The sequence below is a fragment of the Leucoraja erinacea genome, chromosome 2 (assembly GCF_028641065.1).
Source record: "Leucoraja erinacea ecotype New England chromosome 2, Leri_hhj_1, whole genome shotgun sequence".
Classification (NCBI taxonomy): domain Eukaryota; kingdom Metazoa; phylum Chordata; class Chondrichthyes; order Rajiformes; family Rajidae; genus Leucoraja; species Leucoraja erinaceus.
Genome location: NC_073378.1, coordinates 33,013,792 through 33,032,639, shown reverse-complemented (window position 1 = coordinate 33,032,639; position 18,848 = coordinate 33,013,792). Strand labels below are relative to the sequence as shown.

Genomic DNA, 18,848 nt, shown 5'->3' with positions numbered 1-18,848 from the left:
ATGACAGTGAAACCAGATGGCCAAATAGGGTAGGGGAGGGTTGTGGATAGACAGAGGGAATGCGAGGGTTATGTGAAGAGACAAATCAACATACTGCTGGGGTGTAAGCTGCCCAAGCGAAATATGAGGTGATGTTCCTCCAAGTGGCATTTGGCCTCACTCTGACAGTGGATTATTTAATTATTTGGTATTGGGTGTCTTGACAAACATTGATGGATGTGTATAGGGCCTGAGGCATCTATCACTGGCACTGATAGATCATGGGAGGAGATTGCTGGCATATAGAAAGAAGTCTTTGTATCCTGGAGCCACAGTCAAAGTGCCAGAAGATTGCAGAATGTTGTTCCTTTGTTCAAGAAGGGGAACAGGGACAGACCAGAAACTCATGGGCTTCTGAGTGGGAGGGGTATTATCAGAGAAAATTCTGAAGGGACAGTTTTTTGTCTGATTTGGGAAAACATGGACTTATTTATGAACATCAGCATGGTTTTGTGCAGCGGCAGTATGATGTCACAAATTTGATTTTGATTTGTTTTTTTAAGAATGGATGAAGATAATTAAGGAGGGTCATGAGGTCATAAGGAATAGGAGTAGAATCAGGCCATTCGGCCCATCAAGTCTACTACACAATTCAATCATGGCTGATCTATCTCTCCCTCCTAACCCCATTCTCCTGCCTTCTCCCCATAATCTCCCCGTTATCTAAATGGTGGCCGATTGGGAAAGGGGGAGATGCAGCGAGACCTGGGTGTCATGGTACACCAGTCATTGAAGGTAGGCATGCAGGTGCAGCAGGCAGTAAAGAAAGCGAATGGTATGTTAGCTTTCATTGCAAAAGGATTTGAGTATAGGAGCAGAGAGGTTCTACTGCAGTTGTACAGGGTCTTGGTGAGACCACACCTGGAGTATTGCGTACAGTTTTGGTCTCCAAATCTGAGGAAGGACATTATTGCCATAGAGGGAGTGCAGAGACGGTTCACCAGACTGATTCCTGGGATGTCAGGACTGTCTTATGAAGAAAGACTGGATAGACTTGGTTTATACTCTCTAGAATTTAGAAGATTGAGAGGGGATCTTATAGAAACTTACAAAATTCTTAAGGGGTTGGACAGGCTAGATGCAGGAAGATTGTTCCCGATGTTAGGGGAGTCCAGGACAAGGGGTCACAACTTAAGGATAAAGGGGGAAATCCTTTAAAACCGAGATGAGAAGAACGTTTTTCACACAGAGAGTGGTGAATCTCTGGAACTCTCTGCCACAGAGGGTAGTTGAGGCCAGTTCATTGGCTATATTTAAGAGGGAGTTAGATGTGGCCCTTGTGGCTAAGGGGATCAGGGGTTATGGAGAGAAGGCAGGTACGGGATACTGAGTTGGATGATCAGTCATGATCATATTGAATGGCGGTGCAGGCTCGAAGGGCCGAATGGCCTACTCCTGCACCTAATTTCTATGTTTCTATGTTTCTATAACCTCTGACACTTGTACTAATCAAGAATCCATCTATCTCTGCCTTAAAAATATCCACTGACTAGGCCTCCACAGCCTTCTGTGGCAGCATTCCGCAGATTCACCACTCTCTGACTAAAGAAATGTATCCTCCTTCCTAAAAGAACGTCCTTTAATTCTGAGGCTATGACCTCTAGTCCTAGACTCTCCCACTAGCGGAAACATTCTCTCCACATCCGCCCTATCCAAGCCTTTCACTATTCTGTCTGTTTCAATGAGGTCTCCCCTCATTCATCTAAACTCCAGCGAGTACAGGCCCAGTGCCTACAAACGCTCATCATAAGTGTTAACCTACCCATTCCTGGGATTATTCTCTTAAACCTCCTCTGCACCCACTCGTTAGGCAGCACATCCTTCCTCAGATATGGTGCCCAAAATTGCTCACAATATTCCAAATGCAGCGTCCAGTAGAGTGGTGGATGATGTCTACATGATCTTCAGTAAAGCTTTTGTCAAGGTCCAGAACGTGCAGTCACATAGTGAGTTGGTAAATCAGATCCAACACTGATTTGGTCGTCCAAGATGGAGGGAAGTGGAGAGAGGTGTCTTTCTGATTGGAAGTCTGTGACCAGTGGTGTTCTCCAAGGATCAGTGAGGAGACCTTGGTTGTTTGCAATATACATGAATGAGTTAGATGATTACGTGTAGGTGGCCTGATTCGTATGTTTGCAGATGACAAGTTAGGCAGGCACATGGATAGGACAAGATGGAAAGGATATGGACCAAACGCTGGAAGGTGGGACTAATATAGCTGGGACATGTTGGCCAGTGTGGGCAAGTTAGGGTGAAGGGCCTGTTTGCACACTGTATCACTCTATGACTCTTAAGTTGGGCCGAAGGGCTTGTTTTCATGCTGTAAGACTCTATGACAGAAACATTGCTGGAGTTGTGGATAGTGAGGATATGCAACAGTTGGAAATTTGGGCAGAGAACTGATAAATATTGTGCAGATGCTAGTTTATACTGTAGATAGACACAAAGTGCTGGAGTAACTCAACGGGTCAGGCAGCATCTCTGGAGGAAAAGGATAGGTGACGTTTTGGGTTGAGAATCTTCATCAGATTGAGAGTAGGGGGGAGGGAACTGGAGGTAGGAGAAGGCCAGAACAAATCAGGGCTGGCCACAGATGACCAAGGAAGGGTGGAGCCCACAATGGTCCATTGTTGGCTGGGGAAGAGGTGATAACGAAGGGATCCAAGGATGCGAGCTGTGGAACCAGTAGGACGACGAATGTTGTGTAATCCTGACAAGTGAGGTATTGCATTTTGGGAGGATGGTATACAATCGGTAAATGGCAGTATCTTTAGGAGCACTGATGTACAGACAGATCTTTGGGTTCCAGTCCAAACCTCCCTGTAAGTAGCAGCACCAGTGGATACAGTGATAATGAAGACGCAGGACATACATGCCATATCAGTCGGGGTGGTGAGTATAAAAGTTGTCAAGTCGTGTTGCAACTATATAAAATGTTGCTTTGGCCATATTTGGACTGTTGTATACAGAACTGTAATGGAGGAAGGATGCAGCATCTTTGGAGAGGGTGCAGCAGAGATTTATCAGAATGCTGAGTGGATGAGAGGGTATTAGCCACATGGAGAGAGGTTGGACAAACATGGATTGGTTTCTCTGGAACGTCAGAGGTTGAGGGGAGACCTGATGGAAGTATATATAATCATGAGAGGCATCGATAGGATAGACAGTCAGAACCTTTTTCCCAGGGCGGAAATGACAAATACCACAGGATATAGATTTAAGGGCCTGTCCCACTTGGCAATTTTTTTGGCGACTGTCGGCATAATTGACTGACATATCAGGTCACCGAAAAAGTCGCGGCGTGCCACGGCGTGCCACGGCGGTGACGACGCATTGACTCGCGGTGTCCCCTCAAGTGTCGCCACATTTTTTTTGTCGCCGCTGGATTTTGAAATGTTCAAAATCCTCCGGCGACCCTGACACATCAATCAATGACACCAGCAGTCGCCGAAAAAAATCGGCAAGTGGGACAAGCCCTTAAAGGTAAGAACGACAAAGTTTAAAGGAGATGTGCAAGGCCAGTTTTTTGTACACACAGAGTTTGGTCGGTTCCTGGAATGCCCTTCCAAGGAAGGTGGTAGAAGCAGACACGAGGCATTTAGACAGACACATGGACAGGCAGGGAATAGAGCAGTACGGTTCGTGTGTGGGTGGATAGGACATATAGATTAGTATAATGGTCAGTGCAGACATTGTGGGCTGAAGGGCCTGTTCCTGTGGTGCACTATTTTATTTAAGATTAGATGATTAAGCAGACATGATTTTAAGAAATCAAATCACCTTTGAACAAACGTTCATCATTTAGAACTAGTTAACGAAAGTCTGATGTTCTCTTTCAGGAGCCATTTGTATGGCCATTATGTTTAAAGTTTAGTTTATTGTCACGTGTACCGAGGTACAGTGAAAAGCTTTTGTTGCATGCTCACTAGTCAGCGGAAAGGCAATACATAATTACACTCAAGCAACCCACAGTTGAAGTACTTAATGTCAACTGGAGGGAACAGTGCAACAGATTATGACTCATTTTAGTTTAGTGTAATCATTGCATTTTTTTTGTGTATTTGGGCATTTTGTGTGCTTTTCTTTAATATAATGAGCTTGGTCGCATTTCCATTTCTGAGTCAGAGGGTGTTGTCTGAAACCATATTCCAAGACTTCAATATTTAGTCCTCCTGTAGATTTCACTGCAGTCCTGAAGCTCTGCTCAATGGTTGCCCTTCAAACTGGGAGGTTTCTTTCCTCCACTTTAAAACAATTCTTGGTTCAACCTGGAGTAGACCTGAGAGTGCTTCTTTGAATTAACATCAGAATTGTAGTGTTGCACCTGGAAGATCTTGTGTAACATGACTGATTATGTTGTAGCAAGTGCCATTTCAGATCAGCTGTTTAAGAAAGAACTGCAGATGCTGGAAAAATCGAAGGTAGACAAAAATGCTGGAGAAACTCAGCGGGTGAGGCAGCATCTATGGAGAAAAGGAATAGGCGACGTTTTGGGTCGAGACCCTTCTTCAGCCTGATGTCGGGGGGAGGGGGAGGGAAGGAAAAAGAAAGGAAGAGGCAGAGACAGTGGGCTTGTGGGAGGGGGAGGGGAAGGAGGGAGAAGCAGGGACTACCTGAAATTGGAGAAGTCAATGTTCATACTGCTGGGGTGTAAACTACCCAAGCAAAATATAAGGTGCTGCTCCTCCAATTTGCGCTGGGCCTCACTCTGACAATGGAGGAGGCCCAGGACAGAAAAGTCGGATTTGGAATGGGAGGGGGAGTTGAAGTGCTGAGCCACCGGGTGATCAGGTTGGTTATTGCGAAGTGAGCGGAGGTGTTGGGCGAAGCGATCGCCAAGCCTGTGATTGGTCTCACCAGCTCATCATTTGTAAAGATGGACACAAAAATCTGAAGTAACTCAGCAGATCAGACAGTGTCTCTGGAGATATGGAATAGGTGGCGTTTTGGGTCGAGACCCTTCTTCAGTAGGAGTCAGGGGAGAGGGAAACAAGAGATATAGAGAGTGGTATAGATAGATATGGAACAAATGAATGAAAGATAGCCAAAAAAGTAACGATGATTAAGGGAACAGGCAATTGTCAGCTGTGGGCTGGGTGAAAACGAGTTACAGACAATGAGACTCAACAAGACGACTTTGAAGCTGGTGCGACTTGGATGTGGGAGGGACGGAGAGAGAGGGAAGACAAGGGTTACTTGTAGTTAGTGAAATCAATATTCATACAGCTAGGTTGTAATCTGCCCTAGTTGGGAAATCTCACTGAGACTAAATGACACTGCAAGATTTTCTCTTTGTGAATTTAGCTGGGTGAAACAAAAACGGTGTTGGAAGCTTGGACAGCTTACAACCCAACAGTATGATAACCAAGTTCTCCAATTTCAAGTGACCCTTGCTTTCCCTCTCTCTCCGTCCCTCCCCCATCCTAGTCCTCCGACTAGTTCCCACTGACATCCTGATTAAATATTGCTGATTATATGCAAAGTTGTCACCTTCCCCTCAGCTAACAATGAGTCATTCCTCATTTCCTTATCATTGTCTGCTTTAATAACCATATAACAATTACAGCACGGAAACAGGCCATCTCGGCCCTACAAGTCCATGCCGAACAACTTTTTTTCCCCCTTAGTCCCACCTGCCTGCACTCATACCATAACCCTCCATTCCCTTCTCATCCATATGCCTATCCAATTTATTTTTAAATGATACCAATGAACCTGCCTCCACCACTCCCACTGGAAGCTCATTCCACACCGCTACCACTCTCTGAGTAAAGAAATTCCCCCTCATATTACCCCTAAACTTCTGTCCCTTAATCTATCGTTTTCACAGCTACCCTTCCATATCTCTCGACCCCCCTTAATAGACAATAGACAGTAGGTGCAGGACTAGGCCATTCAGCCCTTCGAGCCAGCACCGCCATTCAATGTGATCATGGCTGATCATCCCCAATCAGTACCCCATTCCTGCCTTCTCCCCATATCCCCTGACTCTGCTATCTTTAAGAGCTACATCTAGCTCTTTCGTGAAAGTATCCATAGAACTGGCCTCCACCATCCTCTGATGCAGAGAATTCCACAGACTCACAACTCTGTGTGAAAAAGACTCTCCCCTGACTCTCAGTCTGAAGAAGGGTCTTGACATGAAACGTCATCCATTCCTTCTCTACAGAGATGCTGCCTGTCCTGCTGAGTTACTCCAGCATTGTGTATCGATCTTAGTTGGATCTTGTTAAGCTGCTTTAAACATTTTGGAGCATGTTTTACATGACTCTCCATTGCCTTATCCCCCTTTTTGACAAATTTAAAATAAAACTCCAGACTGATATATCTTTCTGCCAAAAACGTAATTTTATCTCTCCTAATCTATAATGCTAAGCACTTGAATCAAAAAATAATTAAACATGCCAAATGTTAATTGGATAGTTCTGTGAACATTTAAGAGTTGGTTAACGATGTTACCTATGTTTCCAGCACGTGCTTTTACTTTTTAGTTTAGGGAAACAGGCCCTTCGACCCACGGAGTCCGCTCCGACCAGCGATCCCTGCACACTAAAAGTCTCCTACACACTAGGGACAATTTTAACCAAAGCCAATTAACCTGCAAACCTGTATGTCTTTGGAGACTCATCTATTTTCTTTTGTCGGGATCTTGCAGGTAACCTGCTGGCTGTTTAACTCAGTCTGTGCTGCATAATGTTGCATTTCAATGTAATCCATTATTTTATGAGTTTGATAGCTTCATAAAATAGGATAGTCATAGAATCAAACAGCACTGAAGCAGATCCTTTGACCCAATTCATCCTTGTTGACCACGATGCCCCATCTATGCTAGTTCAATTTGCCCACATTTGGCAGGTGTCAGGTGATATGGCTAGAAGGCAGAAGAATGGGGTTAGGAGGGAGAGATAGATCAGCCATGATTGAATGGCGTAGACTTAATGGGCTGAATGGCCTAATTGTGCTCCTATCACTTATGACCTTATGACATGGCCTGATGACCTTAAACCTTTCAAAGGTTCATGTGATAGGAGCAGAATTTGGCCATTGGACTCATCGAGTCTACTCCACCATTCAATCATGGCTGAACTACCTTTCCCTCTTAACTCCATTCTCCTGCCTTCTCCCCATAACCCCGACACCCATACTAATCAAGAATCTATCTAACTCTGCCTTAAAAATACCCATTGACTTGGCCTCACCATGTTCTGTGGTAATGAATTGCTCAGATTCACCACCTCCTGACTAAAGAAATTCCTCCTCATCTCCATTCTAAAGGAACATCCTTACATTCTGAGGCTATGACCTCTGGTCCTAGACTCTCCCACGGGTAGAAACATCCTCTCCACATCCACTCCATCCAGGCCTTCCCTATCTACGTATGTACCTGTCCAAATATCTTCTGAATGTTATTATAATACCAGTCTCAATTACTTCCTCTGACTCCATTATTTCTCTGGCATAGGCAGATGAAGCATTATATGGATCTTCGTTTTTAAATTAATAAAATATTTGAAGAGGTCAAGTATCTGTTTTTTATTCAAAGTCAAATTTATTCGTCACATCCACCAGCAGTGAAATGAATTTGCCAGCAGCGATACAATTAAAAAGAACACAATACACAATAGAATTTAACACAAACATCCACCACAGCATTCTTCACTGTGGTGGAAGGCAACAAATTTCAGCCAGTCGTCCTCCTTTGTTCATCCGTGGTCGGGGCCATAAACCCTCCGTAGTCAATGCTATGGATGGCCCGATGTACAAGCCCTCTCATTGGGATGATCGAATCTCCGACGTTGGAACGGTCAAACACACTCCGCGGCTTGGAGTGCCCGAATCAGCCACTTTCTTACTGGAGACCGCGGCTTCAGGATGTTATAGGCCGCAGGCCGGTGGTCGGAGCTCTTCTCCGGCGATCCCCAGCAAGGGATCCCAGACTCCGGATGGTAAGCCCACGCCACGCCCGCGGCTAGAAGCTCCACAGACCACGGCCCCAAGATGCCAAAGTCACCAGGCCAGCGATCGGAGCACTCCTCTCTGGCGACCCCCAGCAAGGGTTCACCCGCTCCGCGATTGAAAAGTCCACGCTGCTTATGATTAGCACAATAATATGAGGCATAAGATAGATTTTTTTGAAGACATTTTTTTTTCTGATATCAAAAAGGAATTAGTGGCATTTCGGGTCAAGACACTTCTTCAGACTGAGAGTCAGGGAAAGGGAACCGATATTTCCTTTCTCCAGAGATGCTGCCCGTCCCGCTGAGTTACTCTAGCTATTTGTGTTTATCTGCGGTTTAAACCAGCATCTGCAGTTGTGCATCATCTACAGGCTTTTAGATGTATCCTGTTCCAAAATTCAAAGAACTGATTATATGAATGATGGTAAATATTTATATTTGTGACTTCAGGACAACTTGGGAGGAAACAGTAAAACGGCCATGATAGCCACAATTAGCCCAGCCGGCGACAATTATGAGGAAACTCTGTCCACGCTGAGATACGCAGACCGTGCCAAGCGCATCGTGAACCATGCTGTAGTGAATGAAGATCCCAACGCCAAAATTATCCGAGAGCTCCGCGAGGAAGTGGACAAACTGAGGGAGCAATTAAATCAGGCTGAGGTAAGAGGGTGAATGGAAATGAGCAACATTTGAGAGAAATACAGACAATAGACTATAGATGCAGGAGTAGGCAACTCGGCCCTTTAAACCAGCACCGCCATTCACTGTGATCATGGCTGATCATCGATAATCAGCACCCCATTCCTGCCTTCTCCCCATATCCCTTGATTCCGCTATCTTTAAGAGCTCTATCTAACTCTCTCTTGAAAGCATCCAGAGAATCGGCCTCCACTGCCTTCTGAGGCAGAGAATTCCACAGATTTACAAATCTGGGTGAATTTTTTTTCCTCATCTCCGTTCTAAATGGCCTACCCCTTATTCTTAAACTGTGGCCTCTGGTTCTGGACTCCCCCAAGATCAGGAACATGTTTCCTGCCTCTAGTGTGTCTAATTCCTTAATAAACTTATATTTCAATAAGATTGCCTCTCATCCTTCTAAATTCCAGCGTATACAAGTCCAGCCGCTCCATTCTTTCAACAAATGACGGTCCCGCCATCCCGGGAATTAACCTGGTGATTCCACAGATTCACAACTCTCTGGGTATGTTCATGACATAGAACAGTACAGCACAAAAACAGGCCCAAGCATAGAAGATGCATTAGTTTAGTATAGTTTCATATAATTTAGCTTAGATATACAGTGCGGAAACAGGCCCTTTGGCCCATCGAGTCCGTGTCGACCAGCGATCCCCGCTCACTAACACTATCTAACATACACTAAGGGACAATTTACATTTTATACCAAACCAATTTACCTATAAAACTCACATTTTATACCAAGCCAATAGACCTGTACGCCTTTGGAGTGTGGGATGGAGACCAAAGATCTCGGAGGAAACCGAAGATCTTGTAGAAAACCCATGCAGGTCACGTGGAGAACATACAGCCAAGTATCCGTGGTCAGGATCGAACCCAGCGCTGTCAGGCAGTAGCTCTACCACTACGTCACCGTGCCGCACTTAGTCATTCATTTATTGTCACGGTGTACAGCGAAAAGCTTTTGTTGCGTGCTAACCAGTCAGCGGAAAGACAATACATGATTACAGTCGAGCTGCCCACTGTGTACAGACACACTGATGTGTACACTGCATGAAATATGAAGCCAGAGGAAGGAATGTAGGTGGACAGATACATCATTATAGGAATGGGAAGGGCATTAAAATGGTTAGCAACCAAGTGATCCAGCAGGCCTTGGCAGACCGAGCGCAAGTGTTTGGCAAAATGGTCAGCAAGTGTATGCTTGGCCTTGGCGATGTAAAGAAGGCCACATCTAGAACACCCTTCCTTGAGCTGAATCTAAGGATGGCACGGTGGCGCAGTGGTAGAGTTGCTGCCTTTTACCGCGCTTGCAGCATCAGAGACCCGGGTTCGATCCTGGCTACCAGTGCTGTCTGCACGGAGTTTGTATGTTCTTCCTGTGACCGCCTGACTTGTCTCTGCCGCTGTGAGGCAGCAACTCTACCGATATGCCACCTTCTTCCAAATGGGCAACACTTAGGGAAATTAGAGAAATGAGATAACAACAGGGAAATGACAGACATAGACGGTGAAATAGAGAGATAGAGAACATGAATGGGAGAAATGCAAAAAAAGTAACAATGATAAATGGAACAGGACATTGCTAGTTGGGGCCTAGGTGAAAAGGAGTTACAGACAATGAGACGCAACAAGGTGGCTGTGAAGCTGCTACAATGACTGGGGTGGGGGTGGAACGGAGAGAAAGGGAACGCAAGGGTAACCAGAAGTTAGAGAACTCAATATTCATACCATTGGGTTGCAAGCTGACCAAGTGAAATATGAGATGCTGTTCCTCCAATTTGCATTTGGCCTCACTCTGACAATCTTCAGTTTAACCCAGCACCTGCAGTTCCCTCCTATTCAAGTGATAGGTGGATGCAGATAAGGGGTATTGATTGGAAGATGGTTGGACAAAGGTAAGAGATGAAAGTGCGATAAGGAGATAAGGATAGAAGAGGCCATATCGGGAGCACCCTTTCTTGAGCTGAAACTAAATCCCTTCTACTCAGGGGGACACTGCAGTGATTCCTGCAGCAGAGCAGGAGGCCATATATTTAGCTTAGTTTGAAGATACATTTCCATGGATTGTCACCTTGTCGTGGTGGAAAAGCTTGCGTGGACCTGAGATCCTGAGAGCGATGCTGTCCGGAGCTATGCTCCTGGTAGGGCCACCCATGGCGGTACGGTCAAGGAGGATGTCCCTGACAAAGAGCAATCCAACCAAGACCTCAACGGTGGAACAGGCGGAGGACGATGGCTGACCTTAGTGGAGCATCACAACGGCTGGGAAGGCGGATGAAGGCTGCAGCAGAAAAGGGTCTCCGGTCGTCTTGGACTCCATGCCACTGGATCCTGACCCAGATTTGTCAAGGACCGTGTGGTGGCTGCCTGTGCACCAGTCTCCCCACTTTAAACAAAGTCACACACTGGTGTCCTCCAACCCTGGAGACCGAGGGGGCCTAAGAAGAGATTCAGAGTGGAAACAGGTCCTTTATCCCACTGAGTCCACACCGACCATCAATCACCCTTACACACAATCACTCCTACACACTTGGGGCAATTGACAGAAGTCACTTAACCTACAAACCTGCACAGCTTTGGAATGTGGGAGGAAACCAGAGCAGCAGAGTTGTTGCCTTACAGGGCTAGAGACCCAGGTTGGATCACAAGGAAAACGTGCAAACTCCACACAGACAGCAGCTGAGGTCAGGATCGGACCCTGATCTCGGGTGCTGTGAGATAGCAGTTCAGTCAGGTGCACCACTCTCCTGTCAACCTGAAAGCCACTTTATTGCCTCTTCCCTGGTGAAGTTTCCTCTGTAATTTGAAGATCACAAAATTAATTTATCTGTAAAAAGTGTTATTAGTGTGCCCTGAAAGTTATTTAATCTTATTGTTTATGTATTGTAGTCATTGAAAGCACCAGAGCTCAAGGAGAAATTGGAAGAATCTGAAAAACTCATAAAAGACTTGACTGTGACTTGGGAGGAGAAACTGAGGAAAACCGAAGAAATTGCACAGGTTTGTTCATGGAGCTAAATATATTGGAGATAAATATATTGCCACGTTAGATAGCAATTTTAGATCCATGTGAATCAATTGTGCCCACTGCCAATGCTGCCACTACCTATGTCCATCATTTGTAAGTAAACACATTTCCTCTGACAAAAAATGACAAAACATAAAATGACATAAAATTTCTCCGTCTACTTTTTTGTGATTGGGGGGTAGGTGACAATTACCCCCCGCCAGCCCCCCCCCCCCCCCCCCCCCCCCCCCATGCCCCTCCCCCCCCCATCCCTGACACTTCCGCAGTTATTCTCTGATAAGGTGTTAAAAAATGACAAGAGGCTGGTCAATGACACAGAGACATCATATGATTTTGATTCATTTATTATTGATTCAATTTTAATTACACCTTGTCCGAGTTCTCTAGTCTTTGTTTTTATTAGATTGTTGACTTGTAGAATCATAGTCATAGTGTGAAAACAGACCCCTCGGCCCAACTTGCCTACACGGACCTACATGCCCCATCTGCACTAGTCTCACCTGCCTGTGGTTGGCTCATATCCCTTTAACCCTGTCCTATCCATGTACCTGTCTAATTAATAGCACCTGTGGTCAGGTTTGTTGTGCTGTAAGGCAGCAACTCTACCGCTGCGCTACTGTGCCGCCCTGAGCAGTGTATTGGAGCTGTTGGAGTGCAGCATAAGCTGTGGTAGTGAAGGCAATTATGTGCAAGCCTACACCAAATAACCAAACTAATTTGATACTGCCTGCTTTCTCTATCTGGTTAGGCAGTACTTAATGGGCCAGCTCCATATTCGCCTGCTCTGTCACACCCATCTTCCCATTGCCCATGTCCCTCTAAACATGTCCTATCCATGTTTAAGAAGGAACTGCAGATGCTTCAAAATTGAAGGTAGACAAAAATGCTTGAGAAACTCAGCGGGTGAGGCAGCATCTATGGAGCTAAGGAAATAGGCAAAGTTTTGGGTCTGAAGAAGGGTTTTGACCCGAAACGTTGCCTATTTCCTTCGCTCCATAGATGCTGAGTTTCTCCAGCCTTTTTGTCTATGTCCTATCCATGTACCTGTCTGATTGCTTCTTAAACGTAGTTTTTGTTAGAATTCCATAAACAATAATGCTGGGAGAATCACGCAAGAATTAGCTTCAATAAATCAGTAATTTCACATACCAATATCTGTATTGACATCTTGATTTTGTTATAGGTGACCTTAATTTTTTTTAATTTGAGGAAAATGGTAACAAATAATAGCTGTGTCCATTTCAAAGTGGGAAAAATGTGTCTCAGCTCAACTGAATGATTTGATGGCGACAATTTGATTCTATCTGACCAATTTTACAAACTCCTCCAGAAAATAAAATTGACTTTGATTTGTGTTTTCTTCAGCAACCAGATCTGTTCTCATGTTTTTAAAAAACCTCTGGGTCCAAGTAACAGAGGTTCACTTTGGAAGACCAAGCCAATAGAAACATAGAAACATAGAAATTAGGTGCAGGAGTAGGCCATTTGGCCCTTCGAGCCTGCACCGCCATTCAATATGATCATGGCTGATCATCCAACTCAGTATCCCGTACCTGCCTTCTCTCCATACCCCCTGATCCCCTTAGCCACCAGGGCCACATCTAACTCCCTCTTAAATATAGCCAATGAAGTGGCCTCAACTACCCTCTGTGGCAGAGAGTTCCAGAGATTCACCACTCTCTGCGTGAAAAATGTTCTTCTCATCTCGGTTTTAAAGGATTTCCCCTTTATCCTTAAGCTGTGACCCCTTGTCCTGGACTTCCCTAACATCGGGAACAATCTTCCTGCATCTAGCCTGTCCAACCCCTTAAGAATTTATTATCTCTTCGCAATTTAAAATGAGTCGATCTGTTTTGTAATTTTAGATCTTAAGTAATAGTAGCAGAATTAGGCCATTCGGCCCATCAAGTATACACCACCATTCAATCGTGGCTGATCTATCTCTCCCTCCTAACATCTATTCTCCTGCCTTACAGGAAAGGCAGAAACAGCTGGAGAGTATGGGCATTTCTCTGGAAACTTCAGGCATTAAAGTTGGTGACGACAAATGCTTTCTGGTCAATTTGAATGCCGACCCTGCCCTCAATGAGCTTCTTGTGTATTACTTGAAGGTGAGCATTCGAACAAAACACAACCTGTTGACAATTCTATGTGTGTAACTGAAGTATCTGAATCTTCCTCCCACAACCAAAGAGGAGTCCTGAACTATTTATTTCATTGATGACCCACACACTATCCTTATTCGGACTTTGCTGACTTTACCTTGCACTAACCGTTATTCCCTTATCATGTATCTGTGCACTGTGAATGGCTCGATTGTAATCATGTATTGCCTTTCCACTGACTGGATATTACACAACAAGAACTTTTCACTGTACCTCGGTACACGTGATAATAAACTAAACTGTAAACTAGTTTAGATTAGTATTAGAGGTGCAGCGTGGTCCGCGCTGACCAGTGATCACCTTGTACACTAGGGACAATTTACAGAAGCCAATTAACCTACAAACCTGCACATCATTGGAATGTGGGAGGAAACCAGAGCACCCAGAGAGAACCCACGCGGTCACAGGGAGATCGTACAAACTCTGTACAGACAGCACCCCTAGCCAGGCTCGAACCTGGGTCTCTGACGCTGTAAGGCAGCAACTCTACCGCTGCCTTATTCTGGCTGAGTATTCGAGCTGTCGAAGTACATAATAAGTGGAGGTTGCAAATGCAGTGATGTGCAAGCACACGCCAAATAACCAAGCTAATGTGGTACTGCCTGTTTTCACCATCCGGTTAGGCAGTACTTAATGGGCCAGCTCCTTGCTTGGCTACTCACCCATCTTCCCATTGCACAACCCTTTGCAGCTGTGAGGCTCTCAACTGTATACTTTGATCAATGGTGTGATTTAAACTGAGTTATGTTTTTTTTAATTAATCATTAGAAACAGCAAATTTTTAGTTTAGTTTAAAGATGCAGCGTGGAAACAGGCCCTTTGCCCCCCCCCAGGCAGCGATCCCCGCACACTAACACTATGCTACACACACTCGGGACAATTTACAATTTTACCAAGCCAATTAACCTACAAACCTGTACGTCTTTGGAGCGTGGGCGGAAACCGGAGCCCATTGTCAGGATCAAACCCGGGTCTCTGGCGCTGTAAGGTGGCAACTCTACCGCTGCGCCACCATCTTGCCCAATGTGCTTAAACTAGTAATAATTAAGAATGCAAATACACGTGAAAATAATGGCATCTCGTGTCTTACACAGAAGTTATGATCCTGAAAAGCAATGCGTAAATCAAAAACAGGTAAATTAAACTGATACGTGATTACGGAGCCGTGCGTAAATCTGAGAGCGTCATTTAAAAAAATACAGCACGTAAGCGAATTGTGGAAGCAGCCCAGAGCATCACACAAACCAACCTCCCTTCCATTGACTCCATTTACACCTCATGCTGCCTCGGCAAGGCCAGCAACTTAATCAAGGATGAGTCTCACCCTGACCAGCCCCTCTTCTCCCCTCTCCCATCAGGCAAAAGGTACAAAAGTGTGAAAACACAAAACTCCAGATTCAGGGACCTTCTTTCCAGCTGTTATCAGGCAACTGAATCATCCTAACACAACCAGAGAGCAGTCCTGAACTACCATCTAACTCACTATTGACCCTTGGACTATCCTTAATAGGACTTTGCTGGCTTAACCTGCCACTAAAGGTTATTCCCTTATCCTGTATCTGTGCACTGTAAATGGCTCAATTGTAATCATGTGTTGTCTTTCAGCTGACTGGTTAGCACACAACCAAAACGTTTCACTGTACCTCGGTCGGTACACGTGACAATAAACAAAACTGAAAGTTAGGTCTAGATATTAATTAAACAAGCGCATCATTCCAAAAACGCATACATTATGCAAGCATAAAACACGAGGTGCCTGTGAAAAAAATGAGCTGGACTAATCTTAACATTTTTAAGGAAGATTTGTAAACTCTTACAAATGAGTGTGGCCATGCTGGATAAACCAGCTCTAGCTGATTTGAATCTGTAGGTCCAGTCACACAATGTCCAACTATTAGAAACATAGAAAAATTAACTGCAGGAGTAGCCAATTCGGCCCTTCGAGCCAGCACCGTCATTCAAAATGATCATGGCTGATCATCCAAAATCAGTTCCCCATTCCTGCTTTCTTCCCATATCCCTTGAATCTGTTAGCCCTAAGAGCTATATCTAACTCTCTCTTGAAAACATCCAGTGAATTGGCCTCCACTGCCTTCTATGGCAGAGAATTCCACAGATTCACAAGTCTAGGTGAAAAAGTTTTTCCTCATCTCAGTCCTAAATGGCCAACCCCTTATTCTTACCCATGGTTCTGGACACCCCCAACACTGGGACCAATTCTAGCCTGTCCAATCCCTAAAGAATTTAATATGTTTCTATTAGATCCCATCTCATCCTTCTAAATTTCAGTGAATATAAGCCCCGTCAATCCAATCTTTAATCGTATGTCAATCTCGTCATCTCAGGAATTAACCTGGTGAACCTACGCTGCACTCCCTCAATAGCTAGAATGTCCTTCCTCAAATTAGGAGACCAAATCTGCACACAATATAGTTATGTTACAAAACCTACCCGAATCGTCGATGAGAATCTGTCCCAGCCCCGTGTGTGTGATTTTGGCGCTGTTTAGAGGGGGCGGGTTTAAAACGCGATTTTTACTAGGCTGTTGCAATCGAAAATGTTCAGCCTAGTAAATCATTAACGGAAAATCGCTGAAAGACCCCGTCGCAAAAGGTATTATTCGTTTTTATGGCCTTGTATAATAGTTATAGTAGTTTAAAAATCACTCTCTAAACCCGCGACCTCTCGCAGCCCCAGGGTTTTATAAAGCAAACAATTAAAGGTATGTACCTTATTTTTACATTAAAAGGGGCTTCTTAAGAACCCTGTATATAAAGTTTTCTATAGCGAGTAGCTCATTTTGGGCTCTTTATATCCCGCAGTATTTTTCTGGGCATTTGAGGGCACAAATCCAGTGCAATGTGAACGTTCTAAACCAGCACGTTCACAGGAACCCACTAGAAAGCCGATTTAAAATAGACTTTAATTTACAGCAATTGAACACTAAATTCCTTCCATTTGGCCTATAAATTAATGTAAATGAGATTTAAAAATCATGTTTTATTGTGAATTATTTGTGAATATTATTTGGACACTTAAGCTATTTAAAAATGTTAATCATTTATTAAGAAATGGATAGATGTTTAGATCTAGTGATTGAAGTTTGAAATTAGCTACAATTGGGTAACTAACTAATTATATGCTTTAATTTCAGGTCCTCCAAGTAAGATTATTTTATATTTGTTTCAGAATGGTTCAATCTATGATAACTGAAAATTTCATTCAGTTCTCTTAATTTTTAAGAAGGTTATGGGCTTTTGACTGTCCTCGATCACAGCGTTTTTGTTATGTCCATAGAAAATCAATAGGGAACAAGATGCTAATTTCCGGGTATGAAAATGGCCATAACTTTTTTATTACTTGAGATATGAAAGTGAATTAGGTGTCAAATTAAACTTATTGTTATGCTTTATCTGATGGGATAAATTGCAGACTTGATTTTTTAAATCTCAAAATTTTGTAACATTGCTACACAATACTCCAGGTGTGGACTCACCAGGGCCCTGTACAAGTGCAGTAGGACCTCCTTGCTCCTATACTCAATTCAACTTGGTGTGTTAGCCCCTTCAATAACTCAGTATCTCTGTCCACTCCCTCTTCTTTTATTATACTCCCTTCAAAACTCTCTTTCGTTACCATTGGTATATTTCTCTTTCTGGCTTGGCTGTCGATATTTGTAAAAAAAAATCCCATGAAGAATCTTGAAATATTTTGCTATGTTGTAGGAAAGTGTTTGGAGAACACTAAACATAATATGATTGCATGGGAATTGGCTTTTAATCTACTTATGTCCTCATTCCTCCAAAGGGTTGGAATATAGAGCACTTATCTTTTGTACATACTGATTTACGTCTCTATTGATCTTTAAGTGCTGCAAAAAATACTCTTCCATTCCAAGCACTCAGAATGATTGTTATAGATAATAGACAATAGATGCAGGAGTAGGCCATTCGGCCCTTCGAGTCAGCACCGCCATTCAATGTGATCATGGCTGATCATCCACAATCAGTACCCCGTTCCTGCCTTCTCCCCATATCCCCATACTCCGCTATCTTTAAGAGCCCTATCTAGCTTTATCTGAGCCCTATCTGAGCAAAAATCCAGAATGTTTGGAGTGTGGACGAAATACAGGAAAAGGATGATGCTGCTTCGATTATAAACAAAATAATCTCTTAGGAAAGCATACCGAATATGTGTTATAGAGTCGTAGAGTCTTACAGCGTCAAAACAGGCCTTTCGGCCTAACGCCCACCGGCCAACAGGCCCCATCTACAATCGTCCCACATGCCCCGTTTGGCCCATATCCCTCTAAACCTATCTAAATGTTTCTTAAACATTGTGATCATACTTGCCTCAACTACCTCCTCTGATAGCTTGATTTTGATTGAAAATGAGATTCAGCTCTGAATATTTATATATGCGTGTAAAATGTTAGCAAGGTAAAACAGCCATTAATGTGAGGTGGTGCAGTGAAGTATTTTTCAGCATTTAGATTAACCCAGGTAAGAGAATTCTTACAGTTGGTTAATTATGCGCGAAAAATCAAAACAATTGTATTTCTATCACAACCACATTTTAAGGCTCAGCTTAATCCCTGTTTATGTTCTACATTCACCAGCATTGAATCACTTATCACAAGAAACATGAATTTTGATGCACCAATGCTGCAGCTGTGGAGTTACTGCCTTTCGGCACCAGAGACCCGAGTTCAATCCTGACTAAGGGGGCTGTCCATACGGAGTTTGTATGTTCTCCATGTGACCATATGCGTTTTGCTCCAGTGTCCACCCACATCCCAAAGACGTGCCGCTTGTAGGTTAAATGGCCTCTGTAAATATTCCCTAGTGTGTAGGATAGGACTAGTGTGCGGGTTATCGTTGTTCGGCACGAACCTGGTGTGCCAAATAGCCTGTTTACACTCTCTATCTCTAAATTAAACAAGATAAACCAATTAAT

The 18,848-nt window shown here is 43.9% G+C and overlaps 1 protein-coding gene across 5 annotated transcripts in view; it reads left to right on the top strand.

The window, feature by feature from the left end:
* Positions 1-18,848, top strand: part of kif13a (kinesin family member 13A) — a 167,348-nt gene that overhangs the window by 49,781 nt on the left and 98,719 nt on the right. For all 5 annotated transcript variants that reach the window (XM_055654640.1, XM_055654622.1, XM_055654631.1 and 2 more), the window contains exons 9-11: positions 8,448-8,660; positions 11,589-11,699; positions 13,704-13,838. In XM_055654640.1, the coding sequence (XP_055510615.1) occupies positions 8,448-8,660; positions 11,589-11,699; positions 13,704-13,838 (459 nt within the window). The remainder of the gene's footprint in view (positions 1-8,447; positions 8,661-11,588; positions 11,700-13,703; positions 13,839-18,848) is intronic.